The following is a 20,239-nucleotide window of genomic DNA, read 5'->3' as shown; positions in this document are numbered from 1 at the left end:
GCTCAGCAGGTCAAGAAGGGGGTTAGATAATTAAGCTCAAAAGAAATACTTTTCCTTTGCAGTCAGCTTGCTGGAAACAGTCCACAGTTCAACCAAATGGAGAAACAATGGCAAGTCTGCCCCCGTTACTGACTGAGTCACGGACCACAATAATGTCAGCACAATATAAGTGCTACTTAAAAATCATCAGAGACCCGCCATATGAAACAAAAGGTATGTACCAGGTATTAGTTAACCTTGCAAAAGTTAGCACCAAGGTTAAGATAAACAGCTAAATATTCATCTTTGTTAAAAACTATACGAAGAAAGAAGGTGATGCAGGGAGCTATCACACTGTCCTTTAACTCACTGGGACTGGGTACACTGGGTCATCGCACTGTCCTTTCACACTCTGGGACTGTGTACACTGGGTCATCGCACTGTCCTTTCACACTCTGGGACTGGGTACACTGGGTCATCGCACTGTCCTTTCACACTCTGGGACTGTGTACACTGGGTCATCGCACTGTCCTTTCACACTCTGGGATTGGGTACACTGGGTCATCGCACTGTCCTTTCACACTCTGGGACTGTGTACACTGGGTCATCGCACTGTCCTTTCACTCACTGGGACTGGGTACACTGTGTCATCGCACTGTCCTTTCACACTCTGGGACTGGGTACACTGGGTCATCGCACTGTCCTTTCACACTCTGGGACTGGGTACACTGGGTCATCGCACTGTCCTTTCACACTCTGGGACTGGGTACACTGGGTCATCGCACTGTCCTTTCACACTCTGGGACTGGGTACACTGGGTCATCGCACTGTCCTTTCACACTCTGGGACTGGGTACACTGGGTCATCGCACTGTCCTTTCACACTCTGGGACTGGGTACACTGGGTCATCGCACTGTTCTTTCACGCTTCAGCCTAGGACTTGGTCATCGGATCTATCATTGTTAAATTTTCTTCATGATGCAATGAAATGCTTTGGAATATTGTACTGTGTTTAAGTCATGATATGGACTCTTTGCTTTTTCCATGGAGACAATTCTATTTGCATCTTCCTCGCTCCCTGTTATAAGTGAGGATTCGCTGGGTGTGCCTTGTCCTCAGCGGGCTCATATTTTATTGATGAACCACATTAGGGTGTGGTGCATACTATTAGCCAGTTTAAAGTGACTCCTTATTTGGATTTTACAATTTTACAAAGCTTGCATCTGTGATTGGAAAGCAAGACAGAGAGAAGTATGAAGTTGGATAGATTGTAGAACTTGGAAAAAAATTAATTAAGAGGGGAAGCCGGTGCTCTACCTTTCACTACAGCATAGTAACTGTGAGAAAATACCTTTCACCATCTCAGGATGTTCCAGAATTGGTCCCAGGAAATTAAATGCTGTTTTGTCAGTGTTGTAGTTCGGTAAACATTGCATGCAATTTATGCAAGATTCCACAGAAAAATTAAGGTATTAGACATTGGGCAAACTGCTTTTAGTGTTGTTTGAGGTGTAAACGTTGCACTGGGGATAATTCCTTTAAGTAGTACCCTGGGATCGTTCTGTATCCACTTGACAGGGCCTCAGATTAATGTCTCACCTGGAAGACATAGAGTTCCTCACTTGTGCGTCAGCCTGGTTTACGTTCCTGCAGCACAGCCTTCTGTTTCTACTACTGAACTATGATGCAGAGGAAAGATTGCCCAGCACGGCAAGTTCAAAGTTTAGTGAGAGCAAGTTGGGGATGTTCAGAGGACCAGTAAGAAAGGCAGAAAGTGGACATTTAAAGCACTGCTTTTGCACAGGGTCCTACTGCAACCGTACCTGGGATGGATGGCTGTGTTGGGAGGACGCTCCTGCCAAGTCAACCTCTGTGCAGCATTGCCCTAACTACTTCCAGGACTTTGATTACACGGGTAAGTCAGTAAACTACTAGTCTCTCCCCCCACTCTGAGTTATCCTAATTATTCTGTGATAATACACAGTACAGTGGGAAAATCTAAACATTGCTCCCCCGTAAAAAGACACAGTGACAGCTACAAAAGACTTGTGATTGGTCACGCCAACTGACTGATGGAAGTCACTGTAGAGTCAGGCAGCTGCAGGGTACCATCTAACAGATGAACTGCGATAACTTGCTAACATGACTACAACAGCACTGCACAATCCTGCCACCTCTGCCACAGACAAGGCAGCTGGGAACGCCAGCACCTACAAGTTCCTTTCCAGGTCACAGAGCATCCTAACTTACTGTCGCTGGGTCTCAGTGTCAGAACTCCCAACCCAACAGTGCCGTGGAACTGCCTTCACCACATGGGCTGCAGCTGCTCGAGGGGGTGTAGGGGTGGGTGATAAATGCTGGCATTGCTGGCAATGCCTAGATTCTATGAATTTTTATAAATATTGCAAGATATTAACAATAGTAAGATAAATTGTTCAGAATGTTCTGTTGTCATTGAATGGAGAAAATATTATGTAATGAATGAGAGTCTACACTGTGACCACGGAGCTTTTCCCTTTTTCCTCTTTCTAGACCTGTCTGCAGTCTTTGAAATGGTTGCTTCTACAATTCTTCTCCAAGCCCAGCTGTGTAGTACAGCTGCTTCCACCATTCATAGCTACAATGTCATCTCTTCTTGTCCCCAGTCCAAAACATTTGGAGTTCCCCAACAAATTATTCCTGGTCCAGTCCTCTTTTGCCCATCCGTATGCTTCCCCTGAGTGGCATCATTGACAACAGAGGGTCATCTCCCATATGCATGGTTGGGACACCCAATTCTACTTCCCCAGTGCTGCTCTCAACATCTCAGTTCTGGATAAGATGCAATCTCATTGATTTAGACACTGAAGTGGCTGAAGACATGCTTGGGCCTCACCATAACATCCGTCAGCCACCAACTGCAACACCTGGCCCAGTTACTTACAGAGGTTGAATCTGCTTGACAACCTTGGTCTCCTATTTAACTCCAACATGATCTTCCAACCACCTGTCCTTTCATCGCAAAGGCTGACTTCTAACTCCTGTAAATTATCTATCTATATTCCACCTCAACACATAGACATCCAGCACCTCAAGGACACCAAAATGTTAAGTAAAAACTGTAGTAGACAATAACACAGCATTTTACAGACCCAGGTGTTTCACACTCTGGGACTGGGTACACTGGATTATCGCACTGCTGGTTTCCATTAGCTAAGTCCCCCTCCTAGTAATGACTTTGGTCTCCCACAGCCAATGCTTTGCAATTAATATCAGATATTACTGATTACGTTTTGTAAGGCTACATCTTGCAGGTGTCCTATGTTTGTGCATTGAGGCAGATATTTTGCTTGATGAGAGCTAACTATAACTGTTCCTTGTCTTGTTCAGAAAAGGTAACCAAGATTTGCACTGAGAAAGGAAGGTGGTTCCAACACCCAATGAGCAACCGGACATGGACAAACTACACCCAGTGTACAGCGTACACCGAGGGGAAGCAGACGGTGAGAAACTTGGCTTAAATCTGGCAAAAGACTGGAAGCTGGGTGTGTTCATTACCAGCTCAGAATATCATTCATCACAACAAAGATTCATTTTAACTACTTACTGTCCCATTCGCCACAGATTTCCTCATTCACCGCACATCCTTTTTTTCAATTCTACCATCTCTTCACCGAGTCTACATTGACAGTTGCTGTATGGCATTAAAATTACCTTCAGAACAGCAGGAGTTCTGAGTGTTTAGTTTGTTTATCTTGGACTGGAGGAAGTATTTAGTGGCTCTCCACAGGGATTAGCATTAGAACCACTGCCTTTTTCTGATAGATCTATCCAGACACCTGAGGAGCTGATGCAGGACAGCAACAACAGAGTTTCCATCCTGGGTGTCCTCTCCCTTTCCCACCTCTTTCCTTAGCTTTTTATTGTTAGAATGCATTGTAATTCTATCTACCGGGGTGTTTTGTGGAGCCAGTGGTCACTCCATCCCCTCCAGTGACGGGACCCTCCCACAGCTCCAGCTGCTCCTGTGGCCCTGTCACCATTCAAACTATGAACGACAAAGAGTGGGGTTAAGAACTTTGCTCACCTCAATATGTCAATAGAGGCCTGCGTAAAGGCAGTAGCTGGGGTTGTCGGCCCTTTGACTATATCGAGGTATATGAGATCGTGAAAGGCGTAGATATGGTGAATGCACACGGTCTTTTTCCCAGGGAAAGGGAATCAAAAACAAGAGGGTACAGGTTTAAGGTGAGAGAGGAGAAATTTATAAGGGACCTGAGGGGTAACCTCTTCACCCAGAGGGTGGTGGGTATATGGAACGAGCTGCCAGAGGAAGTGGTTGAGGCAGGTACATTAACAACATTTCAGAGGTACTTGGACAGGTACATGGATAGGAAAGGTTCAGAGGAACATGGGCCAAATGCGGGTAAATGGGACTAGCTTAGGTGGCATCTTGGTCGGCATGGACCAGTTGGGCCGAAGGCCCTGTTTCCGTGCTGTATTACTCTATGACATTGTCATGGCCTCAAATCTATACGAAGGTTGTGTTCTTCTTGAAGATGGAGCAGATGGTGTCACTGTGGGTGGGACCTTCCAGCCAGTGGAACCCGCTGGAGGTCACTGCACAAGAGGGTCATCCTCTCCAATATCCCACCCTTCATTCCTGGTGAGCTCTTCCTCTCCACATCCCCCCCCACCACCCCCCCAAGCCGCACCATTCTGGGGGAGATGCGGTGAGGGATCACCCAAATCCCACTCGATCTTTGGGGGAGCAGCCTCAGTCACATCGTCTGTTCATGCAGCTGCTGCATGAGGAGGCTACCATGGGATGGTTCAACATCCTGTTACGGGGACGGCCTACTGCGGGGTTTGAGCCAAAGCCCTCTGTCGTGGCTGTGAGGCCAAAGGAAGATCACTGTCCCATGGGGAAAAGGGGGAATGAAAAAGCCCCTGTGACACCAACCCCTCCCATGGGTGTCCCATGTGGTTGGGGAGGCTGGGGACCCTCCCGGAGCTGCTTCTGGATTAGGCATCCTGAGCGAGGAGGAGGGTACAGGTCCGTCCCTCCATCCTGACGCCACTGATGCCTGGAAGTTGCCTGACCCAGAGGTGATGTGTCCTTTTCACCCATGTAAATAGTTCCCCAGGTTCTGGGCCTGTGGGCAGCAACAGGACGGGAGAGTTACCCCTCTCTTTTTTCAGGGACCCTGCAATCAGCTCCCCAGCAACGAGCATCAGCCATGCCGGTCTGTGGGAGTTGCCTGTTTTTTTTTTACCAGGACCTTTCCAGAGTCTGGGTCATGGTCACCTCCAGTCAGAGTGTTCCCCCGCCAGTGGAGGGAGGTGCTCTGGCTGTGAGAGTGGCTGGACTAAAGGATGGACCAGACGGTGGGGGAACGAGCTGCACACCACTGGGGCTCATGGTCGAAGCCTCCAGCTGCCCTGTCACAGTGGGTGTTGTGTGTGGGGCGATCCCAACTGGGTTAACTCCTGCTCAGCCGGAATTACTCATCAGGTCCAGGCCCTGAAATCCTCGGGAGCTGGTCCCACAGCATGAACGTCTCTCGGGAATGCCCTCCGTGCCGTTCCACACAGCACAGAGGGGTTTCCTGTACAAGCTACTCTTGCACACTCACCCTTGCCCTCATCTGTCATTCGGGCACACCATGGTGGTCCGTTCTGCCATCCGGCAGCGAGGGCCCTCCCCAGTGGAGGTCTCTCTGTGCGGGAGTCCTCCCCCTTTACATCAGGGATTCGGGGTGGAGGGTGCTGCACAGCACTTACCATTTCTGCAGCCTGGAGGAGTGCGTGTTCAATGTATATACTAAATGTGAGAGGTTGCAGCCCCTGTCTAAGTGTCTGAAGGGGCTGCTCCTCAAGGTTTAGCTGCACTTCAGTCCTACTCTCCTGATCTTTGGGTGGGGTGGGGTGGGGTGGGGTGGGGGTGGTGGTTGAGTTGGTTGGGGACATCATTGGTCTGCTCCTGGGCCTGGCCAAGGTGGCCATTCACAGGTCCAGGCAGCGGGCTGTCGAGGGTTCCACCTGAGCTGACTGCCTGCCCCGCTTTCTGAGGATACGTCTGTGCCTAGGTGTCCTTGAAGAGAGAGAAGGTGATGTCCAAGGCTCTCTGGAGGCCTTCCAGGACCAGTGAACACCACATGGGTGGAGTACATCCTGGATAAGGATGGTCACATTTTAATCTAATGTCCAGTTAGTAAAATCTGAAATGAGAATGATATAAATATTGTAAATATGTTAATAAGCTTTTTTTATGAAAAGGATTAGACATAGGAGGCACTTATCTAATTGATGCAGTGTGAAACTGGCCTGATTTCCCGCACCTGCTTCCTGTGTAGTTGTGGCTACTCTCACGCCTCTGTGTGGATGAGAACAGGATGGTGTTCAGCTATGACGCTGACTCACCACCTTTGTTCTCATATCCAAATTCCAACTTGATTGAGGTAACAGAGGCCCCAAGTGTTAGTGATGTGACCTGCTGCATTGGTCTGTCTCACTGAATGTCAATGGCTCCTTCTAACTTTTGTATTTGTGTATCTGCAGACGGCATTGAACCTCTATTACGTGGCCATCACAGGACATGGGATCTCCATCACTTGCTTATTGGTTTCTCTTTGCATTTTCTTCCACTTCAAGTAAGTGTACACTTTCAAAGTCTTCTACCAAAACCTTGTGTTTACCTCAGTGTGCGAAGCTCAGGGGTGACACTATCCAGGTATCAGGAGAAACCCTACTGCTCTTACGAAGTTTGTTTCTAACTAAGAGAGGCCGATCTTAGGAAAGCACAGGGGCAGCACTCGATCCAATTCAATCCCTGCTTTGTAGATGTGAGAGTTTTTAAACCCCGACATGAATTTATGGTCTCTTGATAATTGTCACCTTGAGGGCAGGGTCCACACATCCTGACAAACTTGCTGACTGACTTCCAGTCAGCAGACACACCCAGGCAGCAAGTCACAGCAAGAGGTTTATTATATCATAATGTCATTCAAATGGACAATGATGATCACAAGAACCATTTCCCGTTATTCAAACCAGAGAGATGACGTGCCTGAGAGGTTATATTCTGTTTGGAAACCTTCAACTAAAGGGAAGCTGTTATTTTTTTCACTAGGGCTAAGTAGACCAAAAGAGAGAAATATTATGGTGTGGTTTTTGTGTAAATATTATTTTGGTAACAATTTCCTCTGGCACCATTTCCCCCAAGGCTTTGAACTCTGCCACTTTAGTGAGTGCAATTTATGTTAATCTGGTAGATACTCCAATGAGAAAGGAGGGTGGATGCATCATGCCCAAGTGGGAGATGAGGTGCTGTTCCTCGAGCTTACAGTGAGCTTCATTGGAGCAGTGTGAGGAGTCAAAGGGAGAGGTCAGAATGGAATGAAGGATTAAAATAACAGACAACCGGAAGCTCAGGGTCACTCCTGCGTACTGACAGAGGAACAGAACTTCATCTTCCGTCTCAGTGTGTTGCAGCCCTTGGGACTCTGTATCAAATTCAACAATTTCAGACAACCAGTTTTCACTGCTGTGTGTCAGAACCGGCCAGTTCCGATGTAAGACCATCCACTTTAACTCAGTTTTTCTCTCTCCACAGATGCTGCCTGACCTGCCGGGTATTTCCAGCATTCTCTTTTGTCCCAGATTTCCAGCAGCTGCCATCCTGTCTCTCAGTTCCAACATGTCCTTCTGTTTTTTCCCTCCCTCCCTTACTGCCCTGATCCATCTGTTAACGTGACGGCTGTGAAAGCACAGTGTCACCTGGACAACCTCAATCTCCATCCTGTCACATCCTTGTCCCCCCCACCCTGCACCTCTGCAACTTAAAACACACTCGTTTTCTCAGGGTCCCAGTTCTGACGAAGGGTCTTTGACCTGTTTCTCTCTCCACAGATGCTGCCTGACCTGCTGAGTGTTTCCAGCATTTTCTCCTGTCATTTCAGCCTCCACATTCATTTATTTCTCTGGTGTAATTCCTTATGTAATTATCCTGAACAAGTGCCTGCTTGTTACATTTTTACAAAGGAGTGAAAACAGGGGGATAGGAATTTCTAATGGTGCTTTCAAACCTGACCAACCCTGGTCTGGACACTGGGCCTTGCTTGAAAAATTTAAACAAACGGACAGCACTCCTTCCTTAGAGGCAGCTTGCTGATTGTCAGCAGTCTGATTTTATCAAGTGTTGGCTGTCTTAAGGAGCAGAAGTCCAGCTGATTATGGGTCAGGAACTGCCACCAAGAGTGCTCTTGCTTCCTGAAACCCGATTAGGCTGTAATACTGACCTAACCACCGCGGCCTGCCTGTGCCCAGGTGGGAAAGTTGCTCTGCTGATGGGATGTCGTCACTGGCCGAGGCATCACAACAAAGGCCAATCCTGTCCTTGGGAATGGCGTCACTGGAAAATGACACTTCCAGCAAGTAGTCATTTAGACTCAGCAGGTCAGGCAGCATCTGTGGAGAGTGAAACAGAGTTAACGTTTCAGGTCAATAACCTTTCATCATTGAGTTCTCATAGAATCATACTGCATGGAAACAGGCCCTTCGGCCCACCAAGTCTCTGCTGACTATCAAGCATCCATTTACACTAATCCCATTTTATTCTCCTCACATTCCCACCATCTCCTCCCAGATTCTACCCCTCACCTACGCACTCGGGGCAATTTACAGTAGCCAGTTAACCTACCAACCTGCATGTCTTTGGGATGTGGGAGGAAACTGGAGCACCCGGGGGAAACCCACGCAGACACAGGGAGAACATGCAAACTCCATACAGACAGCGCCGGAGGTAGGGATTGAACCCAGGTCTTTGGCACTGTGAGGCAGCAGCTCTATCAGTGCTGCCCTGAAAGTTCTGATGAAAGGTCATCAGAACCGTTGACTCTGTTCTCCCTTCACAGACGCTGCTTGACCTGCTGAGTGTTTCCAGGATTTTGTTCTTTTATTTCCAATTTCCAGCATATGCAGTTTTATGCTTCTCGATTGGCATTAAGGCTCTGATTGTTAACAATACCTCCTGTTTACAATCAGTCCTTACTGTGGGGACAGGGATTGAAAGCTCTTTCAGGATAACCCTAAAACATTTTATATATCTCACTTCTTGCCCCAGGAGTCTCAGCTGCCAGAGAATCTCACTGCACAAAAGCCTCTTTGTATCGTACATCCTCAACTCCATAGTCACCATCATTTGGCTGTCAGCTGTGGCAAACAACAAGGAACTGGTGGAAAGGAACCCTGTAAGTTTTAACTATTTTCAGAGAAATGTCAGTGTCAACTCGAGAGCTGAGACCAAGCCCTCCGAGGCTGTGCTTCACCTTTGAATTCACTTGATCACAAAACCGATTGCAAGATTTTGCGCAAAAAAATGAGCTGCTGGAGGAATTCAGCAGGTCGGGCAGCATCTGTGGAGGGAAATAGACAGTCGATGTTTTGGGTTTAGACCCTTCATGCGGACTGAAAGATAGAGGGGAGATAGTCGGTATAAAGAGGTGAGGGGAAGTGGTGGGGCAAGAGCTGGGAGGTGATGGATGGATCCAGGTGAGAAGGGGGGAGTGGAGACAGTGACAGAGGCTGGGAGGTGAGAGGTGGAGGTGACAGAGGGCTGCAGATGGTGGGATCTGACAGGAGAGGAAGGTGGGGCCTGGAACCAAATAAGGGAGGTGGGGAGGGCAGGTGGGAACAGTGGGGGGAGGGGACCCAGATGGAGGGGTGTGTGGGTGATGGACAGATGGAGTGGGTGGGGGAGGGGGAAGAGACAGGGTGATGAGGGCTGGGGTGGGTGTGGGAGGAACTGTGGAGATCAGGAGGAGAGAGAAAAGGGACAGAGGGGGAGCAGGTTACCTGAAGTTGGAGAATTCACTGTTCATACTGTCGGGGTGTAGACTCCCCAGGGGGAGTATGAGGGGCTTTTCCTCTAGTTTGTGCTTAGCCTCACCCTGGCAGTGGAGGAGGCCAAGGACAGACAGGTCGGGGTGGGAATGGGGAGCGGAGTTGAAATGCATTTGGTGCTAGCTCATCGTATCATGGCTTCCTGAGGCCCGCCGTTGAGTGATGGGGCAATGATGAGCTATTTCAGTAGATGCACTCTTTCAGAAACTCTCCTGCTGCTCTATCATGGTCTCAACACAGCCTGAAATCCTTGCTCGCACGTCCCCAAGCTTGTGCTAAAGACTCGCGCTGAAACACAACAGCAGCCTCTTCATTGCACCCTGTGAGAGGCAATGAATTGTGTTATAAGCCAAACAAGCTTTGAAACCATGGTCCACAACAAGTCAGGGCCCCCTTGTTATCTGAGCCCAACTCCCCCAAATGACTGGGTGGTGAGCAAGGCCCTTGTACTGTGTGGACACAGTTTGGGTGCTTGTTTCTATGAGGGGTGGGGTGGGGGGTTGTGAGGTAAGGGGTGGCATAACTGGGATTAGGGAGGAGGTGGTGGAGTAATATAAAATGGTACCAGTACAATGAATTCTGAATTTAAGAATCCTTTTCTTAAAATCTTTCTGCATGTAAAGAAACAAATCAAAATGCTACTGAGCTGACTTTAAGTTGAATCACACTAACACTACAATAGGAAGCTACGTAGGCCTAACAGAAGTAGAGGTAGAGGAGCATAGTGTACCTAACACCATCCTGTCCCTCAAAATCAATAGCAACAATAACTTCCATTTACAGAGTAAAGTGTCCCAAGGCACTTTACTGGAGAGACATCAGACACCAAAGCATAGAAGGAGACATTAGCCAGATGATCAAAAGCTTGGTCGAAGAGAAAGGTTTTGAAGGAGGGAGGTGGGGAGGTTTGAGGAAGTTAATTCTAGGCCTCAGAAGTTCAACATCAACGTCAATAGAGGAGCAATTAACATTGTGGATGTGTAAGAGATCAAATTAGAAGAGGTTATAGAGCTGGAGGAAATGACGGAGACAGGATGTGGAACAAAATACTTAGAGAAAAAAAATCTTTGCAGGATGGTGTAGGAAGAATGTGAGTGGGACTAAATAGGCAGCTGTACCAGAGCTAGTACAGGTACAGTAGGTTTAGTGGGCTCTTCCTGTGCTGTGTCACACTCATTCTAAGGTTTTAACCAAATTCCTGCAAACTATTGTGTGATGTTTTGCAGACACAGTTTTTTTTTACTTCTGTTAGTGAATTATTCACTCACAGCCCTATTATCAGTACATTTTGAAAGAAATATTTCTAACAAGGTGGGCCTTAAATTGCTGGTTGAGTGCAGGTGGAGGGTGTAGTGTAACAAACTGAGGCTGGATCAGGCACGTGCTGTGGATTCCTAGGGTAGGTCTAAAAGACAGAGTATCCACCAAGGCAAATTTAGTCCATGGTGCAGCAGGGGCCAAGACAGAGAACCTGTCGGAGTTGTAAACTGCAAACCTGCAGGAATTCCTGCAACTATAGTTTTTCAGTAGCCAATCTTAGACACCAGGTGAAAACAGATGCAACAGAACAAAAGATGGCAGACTGAGGGGAAATCCAGCATCTTCCATTGAGGGAGTACCAATTCTCTCAAAGCTGTCCATTAAAATCACTTCCAGGGCAGCGACAGCACAGGTTAGTTACAGAGTGAAGCTCCCTCCGCACCGTCCCATCACACACTCCTGCGGTCAGACACAGGGTGAGGCTCCCTCCGCACCGTCCCATCACACACTCCTGCGGTCAGACACAGGGTGAGGCTCCCTCCGCACCGTCCCATCACACACTCCTGCGGTCAGACACAGGGTGAGGCTCCCTCCGCACCGTCCCATCACACACTCCTGCAGTCAGACACAGGGTGAGGCTCCCTCCGCACCGTCCCATCACACACTCCTGCGGTCAGACACAGGGTGAGGCTCCCTCCGCACCGTCCCATCACACACTCCTGCGGTCAGACACAGGGTGAAGCTCCCTCCGCACCGTCCCATCACACACTCCTGCGGTCAGACACAGGGTGAAGCTCCCTCCGCACCGTCCCATCACACACTCCTGCGGTCAGACACAGGGTGAAGCTCCCTCCGCACCGTCCCATCACACACTCCTGCGGTCAGACACAGGGTGAAGCTCCCTCCGCACCGTCCCATCACACACTCCTGCGGTCAGACACAGGGTGAAGCTCCCTCCGCACCGTCCCATCACACACTCCTGCGGTCAGACACAGGGTGAAGCTCCCTCCGCACCGTCCCATCACACACTCCTGCGGTCAGACACAGGGTGAAGCTCCCTCCGCACCGTCCCATCACACACTCCTGCGGTCAGACACAGGGTGAAGCTCCCTCCGCACCGTCCCATCACACACTCCTGCGGTCAGACACAGGGTGAAGCTCCCTCCGCACCGTCCCATCACACACTCCTGCGGTCAGACACAGGGTGAAGCTCCCTCCGCACCGTCCCATCACACACTCCTGCGGTCAGACACAGGGTGAAGCTCCCTCCGCACCGTCCCATCACACACTCCTGCGGTCAGACACAGGGTGAAGCTCCCTCCGCACCGTCCCATCACACACTCCTGCGGTCAGACACAGGGTGAAGCTCCCTCCGCACCGTCCCATCACACACTCCCGCGGTCAGACACAGGGTGAAGCTCCCTCCGCACCGTCCCATCACACACTCCCGCGGTCAGACACAGGGTGAAGCTCCCTCCGCACCGTCCCATCACACACTCCCGGTATCAGACACAGGATGAAGCTCCCTCCGCACCGTCCCATCACACACTCCTGCGGTCAGACACAGGGTGAAGCTCCCTCCGCACCGTCCCATCACACACTCCTGCGGTCAGACACAGGGTGAAGCTCCCTCCGCACCGTCCCATCACACACTCCCGGTATCAGACACAGGGTGAGGCTCCCTCTACACCGTCCCATCACACACTCCCAGGGTCAGACACAGACTGAAGCTCTGATGAGGAGGTGGAAGGTGATTCAATGGACAGTGAGACAATGGACATCCTCATCCCCCCGACATGTCTTCACTGATCCCTGTGGAAGAGATAGAGGAATTTATTGCTAACTCCGAGGGTGCCAAGCATAGGCCCAAACTGGCCTCGTTACGCTGGCCGAGCACGCCGAGGCTCGTAAGGTCCCTGTGCACCATCCTCAGACGGAAGGGGAAGGGTAAGGCAGTGACTAGGAAAGATAGATGTCAGCTTAGGATTTTCCTGGATGACCTGGTGAAGGACATCAGGGCGAAGAGTGACCTTGCTCCTGCTGAGGGCAGTGGGTCACAAAGTGGCTCTGGCACCATTAGAGCCTTTAAAGTGAAGAGCGGTTCCCCTCCTTCTAGGGTCATAGGGGAAGAGTGGCACCGGTCTCACCAAACAGGGTATGGGTGCTGGGACCTGGTGTGCTCCTGACATGAAATTCACCATAGCAAGCCTTAATGTGAAAGGCAGCAGAGGTTTTCTCCACAGATTTAATCTCTCAGTCCTCAGGGATGGGAGATGTGTGGTGAGCCTCCTACATGAAACCCATACCATTCTGGGAGATGAGTCCACCTGGCTCCTGGAGTGGCGGGGGGAGCAGGTGGAATTTCAACTGTACCCTCGAGGATCGCTCCGGTCTCCAGAGCGGCCAGGCGATAGTGAAGAAGTTAGGGGAGCTAGTGGGCTCTTTTGACTTTGTGGACACCTAACAGAATCTTCATCCTGACTCCAGTGCCTTCTCAAGGAGGTCTGAAGGGGGGTCTCTCATATAGACCACCTGTACATTTCTCAGGGAACATCTCCCATGTGTCGGCAGCCTCGATACGACTGGTGCCATGCTTGGACCATCACCTTGTGTGGGTGGAGTTCATTCCATTGCGCATGGGGGTGGGGACCGCGTCCTGGCATTTTAACAACTGGCTGCTGGAGGACAGCCAATTCCTGGATTCATTCAGAGAGTTCTGGATTGTCTGGAGGAAGAAACAGGAAGACTTCTGCTCCCTGCAGCTATGGTGGGATGTGGGCAAGGCCCACATCCATTTTCTATGTCAGGAGTACAGTAGGGGGTCGACCAAGGGGCGGGACTCTGAGATTGAATGGCTTGAGAGAGAGCTGCTCGACTTCAAGTCCCATCTCGGTATGACTGCTGGGGAACTGCTTCTATGGCGGGATTACCAGGAGAAGAGGGACGTGCTGAGGGATCTGCAGCTTGAGCAGTCCCGAAGCGTGTACGTGAGGTCGCGGATCCAAATGCTACATGATTTGAACTGTGGCTCACCCTTCTTCTCGCTGGAGAAGTGGCGGGGAGTCCGAAAGCAGTTGATGGAGCTACTAGCTGATGACAGCTCTTCTGTTATGGATCCTTTAGGAATCAACATGGCATTCTGCTCCGTTTATGAGGCCTTGTTCTCATCAGACCTGTCCAGTGAAGACAAGTGCAGTGTTCTTTGGGTGGGTCTGCTGCCGGTTGACCCAGAGGCTGCTGAGCAGCTAGACGCTCCCCTGACACTGGCTGAGCTGTCCGTGGCCCTTCACCAGCTCCAGAGAGGCAAGTCCCCTGGCCTAGTCCCTTCAGGCTTTTTGGGATGTGCTGGGGGATGACTACGCACTTGCTCTAGGGGACAGCCTAGCCACTGGCGAGATGCCCCTTTCATGGTGGAGAGCTGTCATGGTCCTGCTGCCTAAGAAGGGAGACTTCTGCCTGTTGAAGAACTGGCATCCAGTCTCTCTCCTGTGCGTGGACTACAAGGTCTTTTCCCGGATGATGACCAACTGTCTTGGCTTCATGCAAGGGCAGGTGATCCATCCTGACCAGTCGTACACGGTCCCAGGCAGGACCATCCAGGACAATATCCATCTGGTCCGGGACCTGATCCACCTGTCCCAGGAGACTGGTTCCTCAGCTTTTGATCAGATGGACCACAGTTTTCTGGTGGGCACTCTGCAGGCGTTCAGGCTCAGTCCACACTTTGTAGCCTGGGTCCGACTCTTATACTTCGCCGCAGAGTGCCTTTAAGGCCCCCAATTGCTTCCAGAGGGGAGTATGTCAGGGATGCCCCATGTCTGGCCAGTTGTATACCATCTGCATAGAGCCATTCCTGTGTCTTTGGAGGAGGAGGTTGACCGGGTCTGGTTCTGTGCAAGCCAGACATAGAGGTAGTCCTCTCGGCATACATCAATGACGTGCTCCTAATGGTGATTGACTCCTTGGACCTGCAGAGGATGCGCAAGTGCCAGCAGATCTTCTCGGCTGCATCCTCTGCCAGGATCAACTGGGAAGTGTACCTGAATCTTACTGGGGAGACCTGGCCGGCAAACCGGTAGGACCTGGAAATGAAAGTTGTTGCTCTGCTGGGATGCGATCGGGCCTCAGCCAGGCAACAACTTTCCTACCGGGCAGGGTGGTGGTCATAAACCAACTGGCGGCCTCCATGTTGTAGTACTGGGTGGTCACCTTGACCCCACCCTCTGCCTTTGCCACGAGAATCCAGAGGAAGTTGGTGGACTTCTTCTGGGGCAAAAGGAAACACTGGGTCTCTGCAGCGGTCCTGAGTCTCCCGATCGGAGAGGGCAGACAATCGCTGGTGTGTGTAATTCTGGCTGGGCTCACCTCTGCTCAGTCAGAATTACTCGTTGGACCCAGGTCCCAGAATATTACTCGGGAGCCAGTTCCACATAACTTGAGCTGTCTCTCGTCTTCCGTGATGCAGGTAGGTGGTTCCTATACTAGTTACTGCTCCACACCCTACACTTCCTTGCCCTTGTTCACCATCCAGACACGCCGTGGCAGTTGGTTTTTACATCTGGTAGCGAGCGGGGTCCCCAGTGGATGTCCCTTTATGCGGGGGTTCTTCCCTTGTACATTGGGGACCTGGGGTGGAGGGTGTTGCATAGAGCAGTGCCCTGTAACAAGTTTTTAAGCCTTTACACAGAACTCCCAGCCGCTTGTCACTTCTGTGGGCTGGAAGAGACCGTGTACCACATGTACATGGAGTTTGCAAGGCTGCAGCCCCTACTTGCATATCTGAAGGGGCTGCTCCTTGCCTTCTGGTTAAATTTTAGCCCCACCTTCTTAGTATTTGGTCACCCAGTGTGAGGGGAGGATGTCCTGGTAGCCTTGCTCCTGGGCCCACTCAAACTGACCATTTATGGGACATGGATTTGGGCAGCAAGGGGCTCCGCCTGAGCTGACTGCTTGGCAGTCTTACGGGGGTATGTTCGTGCCTGAGTATCCCTGGAAAAAGAACGCATGGTGTCCACAGGCACCATGGAGGTGTTCCTGGACCATTGGGCACCGCAGGGGATAAATTGCATCCTGGATCAGAATGGAAATATTTAAGTTTAGCAGAATTTAGTTATTGATGTAGTTTGTCGAGACTTATTGTGGTGTTGTAGTACTTATAATAAACTTGTTTTTGTAACCTTAAAGGGTCAGACACAGAATGAAGCTCCCTCTGCACCGTCCCAACACACACCCCCAGAGTAGACAGTGTTAAGCTCCCTCTATGCTGTCTGTCACACACTCTCGGGGCAGGGCTGATTGGGAGATAGGAGGACTGGTGGATTGGGAGCACCTGGCTTCAGTCAGTGAGCCAGCTGCTGCAGTCAGTGTGTGGGAACTCTGGAGCTGAGAGGAGGTTTTCCATCCACTTTGCTGGCGGGAGAAAGGAAGAGGAATTTACTTTTGGAAGAAAGAAGAATGTCCTTTGTTTTATAAGGTTGGTGTTTCTGAGAGGGCTGCCTGTTTTATAGGGAGACTGTCCTGTGGCTTCCAAACTTACAACAAGTGAACTCCCTCCCCACCCCATTTACCTGGCCCAGGCCAGCTGGAGCCACCTGGGTGAAGAACTTTAAGTCAAGGACTGTCCCTGTGACAGATGTACAAAGAGAAGAAGGGCATGCAGAGAGACCCGCAGCTTGAGCGTGAGTCCAGATCCTGCATGATTTGGATTTCACCTCACCCTTCTACTCACTGCAAAACTGGCAGTGTGTCAGTAAGTAGCTCACAGAGCTGCTGACCAATGATGGCTGTTCCGTCACGGATCTGGAGGGAATAGGTGACTTGATCCACTCCCTTCTTGGGGCTCTGTTTTCTCCAAATCTGTCCAGCAAGGGTGTGCACAGAGTTTTGTAGGAGAACTTGCTGATTGGATGCTCCATTGATGTTGGTCAAGCTGACCAGAGAGATGAGTTCTCGGGGGTGGTGATTATGCACAGGTCCTGGGGGAATGCCTGGAAAAAGGGCACAGGGCAGTCATCCTCTTAACAAACTGGCACCTGGTCTTCCTTCTCGACACAAGATCTTTTCCTGGGTCCTGTCCACACGTTGTAGTTCTTTACTGACCCATTTGATCCACCCTGACTGATCCTACACAGCCCAAGGCCAGTCCATTCGGGACAACATCCATTTGGCCCAGAACTTAGACCTACCTTTCTGAGAGGGCTGGTCTGTCAATTTCCTTTCTCTCCCTTAATCAGGAGATGTTTGATATAGTGGATCACAAACACCTTTTTGGGGCTTTGCGCACATTTTGTGACCCGGGTCCAATTTCTGTCTGTTGCCGCAGTGTGTCTGGTGAAAGTCAATGGGTCCTTGATGGCACTCCTCTGCATTGGGAGGGGAGTACGTCAGGGATGCCCCATGTCCGGCCAGCTCTGCATGGAGCCATTCCTGTGTCCTCGTTTTCAGAAGTTGACAGGTCTGGCTCTGTGCAGGCTGGGTGTGGAAGTTGTCCTCTTGGTTTACACCAGCTACATGTTGCTCATGGTCGCATATTCCGTTGACCAGTGGAGGATGTGTGACTGCCAGCAGGTCTTTACAGCTGCGTCCTCCACATGGATCAATTGGGAGAAATGTTCTGGACGCTTAGCAGATCAGTGGCAGGTGGACTCCTCGCCATAGGAGGTGAGACCATTTGCGTGGAGCACAATACACCTCCACAATCTGGGAGTCTACCCGAGTCCCACTGAGGAAACCTGGCCAGCAAACTGGTAGGAGCTGGAGGCAAAGGTCAGAACCTGGCTAGGTTCTGAGTGCTTTCCTACAGGGGCCGAGCACTGGTCATAAATCAACTGGTGACCCTCCATGCTATGGTACCGGCTGGTCACTTTGGTCCCATCCTCTGCCTTTGCTTCCAAAGTCCAGAAGAAACTGGTGGATTTCTTCTGGGGCAAGAGAAAGCTCTGGGTCTCTGCCACGGTCCTGAATCTCCTGGTTGAGAAGGGCGGTTAGTCGCTGGTGTGTGTCCATACCCAGGTGGTGACTCTCTGCCTTCAGACCCTGCATAGGTACCCATACGTTGTTCATCCTCCCGTCCCTTCACATTTTTTCACCAGGGACACTGCCTTCAGGTTGACATGCAGTTCCCAGTGGTGAGCATCAGCTGTACTGCTTTTTAGAATGTGGGACATGGTCACCTCCAATAAAGACATTCCCCCGCCAGTGGAGACAGGCGCTCTGACTGTGAGGGCAGTCGGACAAAGGGATGGATCAGATGGTGGAGGAGGACACTGAGGTGTGGGTGATACCCAGTGGGTTGACCCCCACTCAGCTGAAATTGCTCACTGGACCCAGGCCCCAAAACCCACCTCGGGAGCTGGTCCCACACTACATGAGCCATCTCTCGGAAATGCCCTCTGTGCTGTTCCACACCGCACAGAGGCGCATCCTGTATGGGCTACTCCTGCACACTATCCCTTGCTCTTGTTTGCCATCCGGACATGCCGTGGTGATCCATTCTACCATGCAGCAGTGAGGGGGGGGTGGTTCTCTAGTAGAGGTCTCTTCACGCTGGAGTCCTCCTTTCCATCAGGAACCTGGGGTGGAGGGTTGCACAGTGCAGTGCTGCGCAACAGGTTTTTAAGTTGATTCATGGACTCCCAGACCGCCTCCATTTCTGTAGCCTGGAGGAGTCTGGGTTCCATTTGTATATGGAATGTCAGAGATTGCAGCCCCTGTTTGAGTGTTTGAAGCATCTGCTCCTGTGTCTGGCCAAGGTAGCCATTCACAGGTCCGGGCAGCTGGCTTTCGAGAGGTCTGCCTGAGGTAACTGCCTGCCCCTCTTCTGAGGTAATGTCCATGCTCTGGTGTCCCTGGAGAAGGAGCAGGCAGTGTCCACTGGCTCTCTGGAGGCCTTCTGGATACAGTCTGCAGGGACTGGAGTGCATCCTGAACAGAGGATCCCATTTTAATGTGAAATGTTGTAAATAAAAGTTATTTTAATAAAAATCAATCAAAAAAGGACAAATGGCCTAGGTATAAAAGGGTTAGCCATTTTGTTGAATCTCTTGCCACAGTAAAAAGAAATGGGTTAGCCACAGTTACATCGTGCATACAGGATTCGGATCCCTTTTATACATTCCTTGGGCAGTCACGGTCATGGGTAGCCACTAGCTTAAGCTTTGCTTCATAAAAGACATGGTCTTTCTATTAAGTGTTCCACCTGTGAGCTCTTTTGAAACCTGTTTAGCTAGAACTGATCCCTGGTTCTGCAGCAAATCACACATTGAGCATTTGCCATCTCTTGGAGGCAGATTCCCAATTCTGAAGCAAATTGCTGGAGTTTTATTCCCAAGGGTGTACAACTCTTCTCCTACTCTCCAAGCATTCTCTGGCCCGCCATACTCCTGCAGTGTTTGCTGTGGCCCCACTGTTGCCAATGTGCAGTCTGTATTTCCCAACACACTACCTCTGATGTCTCTGTCTGTGTCCTGTCTGCAGGTTGGCTGTAAGATATTGCTCTTCATTCACTTGTACTTGATTGGATGCAATTACTTCTGGATGCTGTGTGAAGGGGTCTACCTGCACACTCTCATCATCGTGGCTGCGTTTGTGGAGGAGCAAAAATTATTCTGGTACTACGTACTTGGATGGGGTAGGTACTCTCAGTAACACAGTACAATAGGCATTGCCCCTAGCCTTTGGTCGGATAAGCGATTCATACATTAAAATTAAACAAGTTCCTCTTTCACACCACTCTGGGATCCTAATGTCAAGTGTGGCTTAGTGAGTATGCTTTCCACGATTAGATTCCAGGTTCAATTCCAGAGACTTGAGCATAAACATCTGATGTGTTGTAGTGAGGGAATGCAGCATTGTTGGAGGAGCTGTCTTTTGGATTACATTAAATTCAATCCCTGTCTGTTCTCTCAGGTGATGTTTATTCAGTTTTCAGGATCTGGGTGACCAGCATTTATTGCCCAACCTTAATTGCCCTTGAAGAGGTGGGGGTGAGCTGCCTTCTTGAACGGCTGCAGCCCTTCTGGTGAAGGTGCTCCCGCAGTGATGTTGGGGAGGGAGTTCCAAGATCTAGACCCAGTAATGATGATGGACTACCAATATATTTCCAAGTCAGGATGGCAAT

At 50.3% G+C, this 20,239-nt stretch overlaps 1 protein-coding gene across 5 annotated transcripts in view; it reads left to right on the top strand.

The window, feature by feature from the left end:
- LOC127566994 (calcitonin gene-related peptide type 1 receptor-like) overlaps positions 1–20,239 on the top strand; it is a 68,359-nt gene that overhangs the window by 32,931 nt on the left and 15,189 nt on the right. For 4 of the 5 annotated variants that reach the window (XM_052009598.1, XM_052009595.1, XM_052009597.1 and 1 more), the window contains 6 exons: positions 63–213; positions 1,784–1,894; positions 3,349–3,461; positions 6,520–6,611; positions 9,083–9,209; positions 19,597–19,750. In XM_052009598.1, coding sequence (XP_051865558.1) covers positions 63–213; positions 1,784–1,894; positions 3,349–3,461; positions 6,520–6,611; positions 9,083–9,209; positions 19,597–19,750 — 748 coding nt within the window. The remainder of the gene's footprint in view (positions 1–62; positions 214–1,783; positions 1,895–3,348; positions 3,462–6,519; positions 6,612–9,082; positions 9,210–19,596; positions 19,751–20,239) is intronic. The other variant, XM_052009596.1, reaches the window with a different exon arrangement.

Source organism: Pristis pectinata, chromosome X (assembly GCF_009764475.1).
Source record: "Pristis pectinata isolate sPriPec2 chromosome X, sPriPec2.1.pri, whole genome shotgun sequence".
In the NCBI taxonomy this organism is placed as follows: Eukaryota; Metazoa; Chordata; class Chondrichthyes; order Rhinopristiformes; family Pristidae; genus Pristis; species Pristis pectinata.
The sequence above is the reverse complement of the archived record's forward strand: the minus strand, read 5'-3'. Positions and strand labels throughout refer to the sequence as shown.